Raw genomic sequence first — 9053 nt, 5'->3', positions numbered from 1 at the left:
ATCCACACAGCAAATTGTCCGATTTCACATTATTTTATTAATGCACATTCCTTTCATTCACCTCATTTGAGTTATGTTTTCTGTATTGTTAGATTTGTCTTTTTTTTAAAGTATGATAGATATACACGCTAGTAGCATTGAGTAATGGCAACATGCTGCTGCTGCTGTGCTCCTGAACACAAATCCTCTCACTGGTTGTACGTGGTGGTGGTGGTGGTGGTTATGATGAGATTACAACTGACCTGCTCTAAACTACGGCCCACTGTGAGACGACCGAGCCCCGGGACTTACATAATGCTCAAGGTGGCCTGTCACTATGAAAACCATTTTCTTGTGGGTTGTCATTTTGTATTCTGCTGTGTTTTGTACACCTTGTTAAACAAATCAGTGCAAGACCATGTCTGCATTCAACGACACTGGCAGACAGTGAAGACGGAAACACAGTAGTAGCCCACAAGCTGCAACGCAAATGTCTGTGAACAGTGATTTTGAAACCAAAATGAGGTGAAAAGTGAGAAGAGAGCAGACAAGTGGAACATATATACTAACAAGTTTCTTCTTTTCTTGGGAGTTTGAGGTTTACACAGTGAAACTGTTGTTGAGTACTTGTCAGATTTTGAAAAAGTGCAAAGGAGCTTGACACTTTCCGTCACTTTGCACCCACTCTGCCTGCTACGGTACACGTCTGAAACACTTGCAATAATTCCCATCAGGGCCAAGGTCACTTGAAAACAAAGCACTTCACTGTAAACAATCAAATCTTGACCAAGTCGCGCGATTCAGTCCAACACAGATATCACCTTACTGCTGCACAGCCTGGTTTTTCAGGCTCGCTCCCCAGAGTAGCATGTGGCGCTGTGAGGTATATGGTATGATGACATTTAGAACCTGTGATATGATAAATTCACATGACGTATTGTTTTAATGCTAAAGACATTTCAGCAATGTACATAATGAGCTATTGCACTGATGATGACCTCTGACCTCCAAATACACTGGACACAAACATACTCAGCAAGACTTTGATTATCTGAATCATGGGCCTCGTTTGTGAACAATGTGCTTAAATTCCATCTTTTTTTCTTGATTGTAAGATACTTCTTCAATATGTGCTTATGCGTTATAAAATGAACACCGCTCATTTTAAATTAGCATAACACTTAACACAAATTAAACTTTAGTCTATGATAGATTTAATCACCAATCAGCTTCAAATTGAACATATGTGAGGGAGCTCGGCTTGAACATATGGCCACTCTCATTTTCAGTAATTTACCTCATCTGTATGTAGACTTCAGACAAGAAAATGGCCTTAATACAGCAATCAAAGCTTACTACACATGACAAAACAGCTGGTTTGTGCACAACTCACCCCTCACCCTATCTCTACAGCAAGCAATACTTGCCCGCATTTAGTCTTTAACTGTAATAGTGTGATTCGGCAACCTCTCTATACATGAGATCCCATGATTCATCTGCAGTGTACTAGACAAAACGCATCTTTTAGCTCTCTGGAACCAAAATTGGTACCGCCTTAAAAAAAGAAAGAACACAGAGTATTTACAGCAAACAGTACAAAGAGTGTATACCTGTAGAAGAAGAACTCATGTTTCAAAGCAGGGATACTGCTGCACTGTGTTTTTCTTAGTGCTGTTATTGCAAAGTGAATAGGGCCAAGATTATGGGTCGTTTATGCGTGCAATCTCCAAGAGCACTGCTCTGTAGGAGAGGTTCGGCTGCTGTTGTCACTCGATTGAGAGAGAAAAAAAAATGGTTGAGGATGTTGCTGTGAAGAGCTGTACAATAACACCGCTCGTAATGTTCCACAATTGTGAAAAAAATGCTTAGTTTTAGATGCACTGTCAGTGGGAATCTGCAATCTAAGCGTCTCAATCATTCCTTCTCTGTTGCTTCCCATCGTGCATCTTTAGCCTTTTGTGTTTTAAGTGCAACATTGTGTGGTCAACAGCACTGAGTCAATGCAGATGGAGAGGTGTCCCCGCACCTCTTTTCCTGCCACTACAGTGGGACAGTTACACAAACATTTTCAAAAAGTGGGAGTAGTGGGACCAAAAAACATGTCCTGATGGGTGCTGGAGACGTCAGTTCATATAAGTGTTAAAACAGAAATGATTATACACCTTCCTTGGGGATCAAATGAATTAACAGTCGTTTTATCACGAATCCGATCTTTTATCAACACAAACAGATATTGCATCTCAGCATGCTTTTTGAAACAGCTTGGCTTTGACTTCTCATGTAGGCCGTCCACTCCACATGCCTTCTCTAAGACATCCAAATATATTTGGGTCACTGTCTGTGACAGCTGATAAAAGCACTGCGTCTGCCGCTATCCATACATCCGTCACTGAGTGTGATCGGGGTTGACACGATCCTGGAAGATGTACAGGTTGTTGGTGGCTGCTATGGCGATGATATTCTCAGATGGGTGCCAAGCCATGTGCAGGATTTTCTTGGTAAAGTCCAGGCTATCAACGCCCACGTCTCCACGGCGACGCTTACCACCAGTGTACACTCGCCGGGTCCGCAGCACAGCCCGAGGCTTGCTGCTTTCCCTCCATGCTTCCAGGGTAACGCCTCGCCCCGTCTCCCTGTCAAACATCCGGAAGAAGCTGTTGTATGCCCCTGTCATGATGACGCTGAGGGAAGAGAAGAGATGGACATAATGAGATACTGGAGGAAAAGCGAGGTTCAGGGAAGCGAGGAAAACAAAACAGAAGGCACAGGGATTGATTGGATGTCTGCAAAGCTTGTCTGCACGATTGATTTAAATGCCGGGTAATGGCAGAGGCAGAGCATTTAGGGAATCACTGTTAGCAGAAACACACTGACACACTCCTCCTCCTTTGCTTTTTGCAAGGACTTAAATATGCTGTATGTCCATCCTTTTCTCTTTTTTATCTCGACCACTCACCTGTCTGAGCTGTTCCAAACACACTCGAACTTGTCGAAGATGCAGTCGTTTTCATAGAGAGAGCACAGCTTACTTCTTAGGTACTCGTGGACCTGGGAATCATGCAGACAGTCAGGTTTAGTTTCCGGGGAAGGTTCAGAATTATACATGGTGCTCTAGTGGATCGACCGCATGCAGAGCACAGCATCTACAACAAACTGCATGTGTTCAGATTCTGGCTGCATGTCATATTCCTCCCACTCTCCTCTCGTAGATAATATACAGTCTTTGTAGATGTAATAGCAAACATGAGAAACGCAGCATATCTGACTGCTCAGGTCAATAATCTAAGGCTGCAACTAACAATTGTTAGCATTATTGATTCATTTCCCGATTATTTCCATGTGTGAACAACTTTTCAAAGCTCAAAGTGCCCAAAAATTATCATTTTTGTTTCAAAACCCAAAGATATTGAATTTACAGTGATATAAAAAACAGACAAAAACAGTAAATCCTCCAGTGTATTTTGATTAAATGATTAATTGGTACATTTTATTCTGATAACCTTTAATCAGCTATTGAGTATTGTTGAAGATGAAGTTTCTGTCAGTTAAGCAAATGACTCCTCAAAATAAAACAGACACAACAAACACCATTGGTCGGCATACATTCAATCGGCACAGGTAATACAGATTTAACTGGCACACGGGAGGGACACAGATGTGCTACTTTACCTGGTACGTCTCCACGGGGCCCTTGTCCATGTTCAGGTCCCACACCTTGGCGGTGAGGTAGTCTCTGGTCAGCAGGTAGCGTCCACTGTGGCTGAACTTGACGTCCGACACAGAGGAAATGATCTCTGAGAAGAAGGACCGGCTCCCTGGATCCTCAGGCTCCTCGAACACTGATAATGACAGATTGGTAAGGTGTTTTTTTTCCCCCGAATATTCACAAACATGATGATGTGACAAAATCGTATCATTCCAATGAGAGCTGTAATCTCAACAACATGCTCACGTTTGGTGTGTTTGTCACAGAGTGCGGAGGCTCTCATGTCACAGAGGCGCAGGGTGCCCTTGCTGCTGCTGTACACAAACAAGTGGCAGTGGTGAGGGTGGAACTCTGCTGCTGTTATCACCTCCGTCAGATCCTCCATGTTGGCTGGTTTGATGTCAACAATATCTGAGAAAAAGCTCTGCTAAGGATTCAACACCACAGAGATGGCAACGTATGATGACTATGCAGATTTTTTCATTTTTCTGTTTCTTTTTTTCGTACTCTCTGTGCGCCTCAATCCATAATCACAACCCAAAAATGGCTCTCCCAATAACCAACCCCAAATATGCACGCACACTGTGCTCCTCTCTCTGTTCTATTTGCGGTAGTCCTGTGTGGTTCAGTAGAAAGTGTACTGCTGACTGAATTATTTAAACTCTTCTTCCATAGATGCCTCTATGATTTTCTAGGTCAGCTTCCATTTGAATGGGAAATCACCAAACGCGCCCCAGTACAACACGCTAGAGCCTGCGCTGAACACACGTGCTCCGAGGCGATACACGGCGCTCTAATTGAAACATAAATCCAAACATAGTCATGCATATTCTGTTTAGATTAAATATAGATCCAGGGTGAATTCAGATGAGCAGGAATGTGAAGTATATTTCAGCTGTATGTATATTTCAAGAGGTGGAGTTGAGTGTGAGAGAGGCTTGCTTGAGGCACGGATCTACACAGATGCTTTTGCTGTTTAGAGTGGTAGTAGTAGTAGATGGCACTGAATACAGCCTATGAACAACTGATTTCAAGAATTCAAAAGTAGCTTTTTCCTTGCAGCAGCATGACATGGGCATGTACAATACAGCACATGTGAATCTGCTTCAGAGAGCGCTGGAAAACATGTAGATACATTTTGAGACTTTAACACTATTAATTCATATGATCATGTCACCCACATTAACATACATGATTTTGTTTAATGTTTCAACTACAGTCTTACATATTGCACCTATAAGCAGTGTAATAAGCATTCGGTTTAGGTTCGGAGAATGATTTAAATAGAAGTGAACTGAAGCCAAAAATATTATTGACTTATTAAACTACTTTAACTTTAATAAGCACTTTCTGCAACACTTCTTTTCCTCTTTTCTTATTTTGGTCCCAAAATTAGATAACATCCAAACATCATTTTCTCTTTGCTCCTGCAGAATTAGTTGTGATGACACATGCTTTTACTTTCATAACAGTGAAAAAGATAGCCGCAAAGATCTGTTTTGCTCAGGGAATTTCATACCCTGTGTAACATGAGTCACCTCCTCCAGTAAAAGGTTATGTTACAAACAAAGAATCAGAGGCGAGCTATTGAGTCATAAGCAGCAGAGGATGATGTGAAATGAAAGGAAATGTGTGCGATATAAACAAAGCGAGTCAAGAAGGATACTGAAGCTCCGGTCCGTGATGCCCAGGTGCCACATATTGATGCGGAGGTCATCAGCAGACAGGTAGGTCTCCCCGTCGCTGTTGACCGAGATGGAGTTGACATGGTAGGTATGTCCGTTGGAGAAGACTCGCCTGGGTCGAACCTCTACCATCAGGTCTGTCGGCTTCAGCACAGGCACCTAAAGAGGGAGAGGGGAAATCAAAGAGGGAACAAGGAAGACATAAAGGACAGAAATAGAGGACTTGAGAGTCAGGGATCATATGAGGGCTAGAGCAGAGGCATAAACGGTCGACGCTGGGCTTGCCAATCGAACGTCAACTTGATACAGACCGTATGTGACTGACCAAAATGAAGGTGTGCATGTGCAGGCTTCCATGCGTGTGTGTGTGTGTGTGTTTGTGTGCGCGCACCTGCAGAGAGGTGATGGTAGAGATGTCCTTGAGCCGTCCCTCCTCATCTTTCAGGTTGTATCCTTCTGGCCTCTTGTCTCTCTCACTCACCTTCCACAGTTTAATGGTCTTATCTGTGACAGGCAGAGAGATTTGCACGTCACGTGAAGCCGATAAAGTGCAAAGAGATCTGACAGTAAGTGCCTTCAACAAGTAAACTTCAACAGTCCAGTGGAGAAGAGATCTAAACTAAGCCACATTTTTAAAATATCATCCCTATTTAACAGATTTCGGGGCAACTAAGGCTTATGACAGGACTATAATTAAACCACAGAATAGATTCTGTGGTTTTCACACTGGCAGGTCAGGGCCACTACTGTACCCACAAATGTGGCTCCAATGACTGGCTTGATGTAACATTACCCCACCCTGGTAATAGAAGACGAAGCCAGGCTGGCATGATGCTGCGAACCGGAGCCGGGTCGTACAAATGTCATTTCTAATATCAATCAAAATCCATGCACATTCACAGTTGTCACTGGTTTCTCACCATTGGTGGAGAGGAGGAAGTGTGCTGCGTTCTGCTGTGGCAGCCATCTGATCTTGTTGATTTTCTCTTCAATCTCCAGACTCTTCAGGTAGTCAAAGTCCGGCTCGTGGCTCTGGAACGTGCTATAGACATTGTACTCCCCAGAGTCCCCCGTCTCCCCCACCTCCTCTGACTCCCCTTTAGGCTGTCCAGGGCAAAAGGTAAAGGATAAACAGCCTTTTAGGATGCAAAGAATGTGGAGTGTTTTGTGAGTATCCTGGGTATAGAACAGGGTGATTGTTTCAAGTCTAACATGTTAAAACCGACCTCTGTCTCTCTCTGGAAGATGACCACTCGGCCACCTTTATCCCCAGTGGCCAGCAGGTCCCCCGTCTGGTTAAACTCCACCGTAGAGATGACATCAGCTGAGGAAGACGGGAAAATACGAGGCAATCAAGCAGGACAATGGGTAGAATAAAAGAGAGAAGAAATGAGATGATAGAATGGAGAGGAAATTAAGTAGGAACAGAAAAAATGAGGGGCAGAGAAGAATACTGAATCCATGCAAAGCTTCCTGTTCAATGGAGCCAGAATATCTCTTACTCATGATGCCTGGATAAATTCTCATCGGGACAAGAAACTATCAACCAAATATTGTTTCTGCTACCTTCTGCTCCTTGGACCACAAACCATAAAATCAAACATTTATCTATCATAGAAGAGCACGATGTCATTATCATATCTAAAAAAAACAGGCCCAACAATGCAGTGCCTCTCAGTGAGCATTCAGTCAGTCATGGAGTGATTAATGTCAACATCCATTCCCTATACCCAGCAGTGCAGAGATAATGCACCCATGAAACTAAAATGAATCCATTCAATCATACCGGCATGTTATCTGACACCACAGACCCATTGACGGCACGCCGTCTGCCCTACCTTCAGTGACGTAGTCTCGCAGGAAGGTGTGGTTGATTTTGGGGCTCTCAGCGTCCTCGCCCATCTGAAGCCGAGGGAGGGTGACCCGCCAGCGCGCCCGTCCTGAGGGGAAGGGTCCAATCCGTGCTCTCTCTCCCCACCCAGGCTCCGCCCATGCTGCTAGGGCCTAGCGGAGCGGCCTGGAACAAGGCATCCTGGGAAACCAGCCGGCCGGAAGGAGAAGAGGCGTGAAAGAGGAGGAGATGGAGAGGAGGGGGGAGACGGAGGAGAAAGAGGGTTTTGAGGGAGAGGGAGTAGAGAGAGAGAAGATGGAGGAGGATAGAGAGGTGGTGAGGTAGAAGATGTGAGGTGGGTGGAAGGGCTGGTGGGGAAGTTTGGAGAGAGAAGAGAGGAGGGGTGTCATTAGGCAGGATGACAAAACATGCAGACAGCGTTGCCAAATGGTGTGACCTTTGTTAGACATTCAACACACTCATTAGCAGAGACACACGTGTGCAGAGGCCTAGTCAATGCTGAAGCAGATCCCAGAGCTGTGGAGTGGAGGAAAAACAACAAACAGCTCCAGCAGAGCAGCAGAGAATATACATCCTTCTGTATTCACACAGTGACAAGAACATGATGAAGAGGACGTGAGTGTGAAAATATCAGCAACATTCACCCTGTGCAGCTCCGGCAGTGGCAGTAAACGCTCCCAAGGTGTGGTAGTCCTCTCTGCCTACTTTCCGGATCCCCGCTCTCCCATGCACACGCACGCACACACACACTTCTCTAATAGATAGTCCTTGACGGAGATCAGAGGAGAACGCGACGTCTTGCCTGTGCTGCAGGAGGGAGACAGGCCTCAGCACACCTACCAGTCCGCCTGCTGCTGCCGCTTCTAGTCCTGCCCGTCTGTCTGTCGGAGGGAGAGGAGGAGGGAGAGAGAAGAGAGAGCAAGGGTGGTGGTGAGAGGACGAGAGGCAAAGGAGAAGAAAAAAGAGAAGGAGAGAGAGGGATAACGAGGAGGATGGAGGTCTGCTGCCTGCTGATGCTGTGGAACTGATTCTGTGCAGCATCCACTGTGTCATGGCAGCCTCCTCCTGGAGCAGCCAATCGCGGCGCAGCTGTCACTCGTGGATCCACCCACTGCAGATGGTAAAGGAGTAAAAGAGGCCAGGAGAGGGAGCAGTTAGACACAGGAAAGATTCAGAAGAGTATTTAGGGTTTTTTTTTTAAAATAAAAGCCTGAATTGCACTGTAGAGTTGGTTGAAAAGAAATCAAATGCTCACACACAAATTACTTCTTGATTTCAAGATTCAACATTCATTTATTTGTCCCGTGGGAGTTTTATCTTGGGCAAAAGGCTGCCGGGCTGTCTTTGTGGTTCTTTCTAGACACTACAGTGTTATCTGGCCATCAGGGGAATGAGACATTTTTATCACTTACAGCCTTTTTCATTTAAAGCACTCCCTCAACAAAATAAATTGCTTTGACCAGCAGCCTGGAACCCGTCAACCTCCTCTATTACACATCCCTTATCAGGTTTCTAAAAGATTTCTCTTTAAAATTAGGTAGATTTTGACATCTCTTTCCAGTACTCAATTCTTAAAAACAGGCATGTGATGTTGCACCCTCCATACAGTAGTAACACTGGCATGTACTTTTTCTATGATAACACTCTACTGGACATATTTTTACTGTGAATGGGTGCATGTTGTTTTTTTGTTTTTTTTGCCTTTAGCCCCTTGTTGTCATAGTTATAAGCACTCATGAATATTCTTTATAACAATAACCCTAACTCATTTTCACACCAATGTCTATAATGCATTATAAACATCAGTATAATGTATGTTACTGTTTCCTTT

At 44.4% G+C, this 9053-nt stretch overlaps 1 protein-coding gene across 5 annotated transcripts; it reads right to left on the bottom strand.

The window, feature by feature from the left end:
- Positions 1-20: 20 nt before the first annotated feature.
- ppp2r2ca (protein phosphatase 2, regulatory subunit B, gamma a) lies at positions 21-8263 on the bottom strand. Of its 5 annotated transcripts, none has more exons than XM_084383784.1 (10): positions 8025-8263; positions 7209-7569; positions 6597-6694; positions 6291-6474; positions 5762-5874; positions 5352-5529; positions 3932-4096; positions 3649-3818; positions 2936-3027; positions 21-2660 (listed from the first exon to the last, which is right to left on the bottom strand). In XM_084383784.1, exons 2-10 carry the CDS (start codon positions 7270-7272, stop codon positions 2366-2368), a joined length of 1359 nt encoding a protein of 452 aa, XP_084239910.1. In that variant the 5' UTR covers positions 7273-7569; positions 8025-8263; the 3' UTR covers positions 21-2365. The 5 variants fall into 5 exon arrangements, with proteins under 5 accessions (XP_084239910.1, XP_084239909.1, XP_084239912.1 ...); XM_084383783.1 differs by having other exon boundaries at positions 8063-8263; XM_084383786.1 differs by having other exon boundaries at positions 7209-7402; positions 8063-8263.
- Positions 8264-9053: the final 790 nt, after the last annotated feature.

This window comes from Pagrus pagrus, assembly GCF_965226575.1.
Source record: "Pagrus pagrus genome assembly, chromosome: 2".
Lineage (NCBI taxonomy): Eukaryota > Metazoa > Chordata > Actinopteri > Spariformes > Sparidae > Pagrus > Pagrus pagrus.
This window is presented reverse-complemented; position numbering and strand designations above follow the sequence as displayed.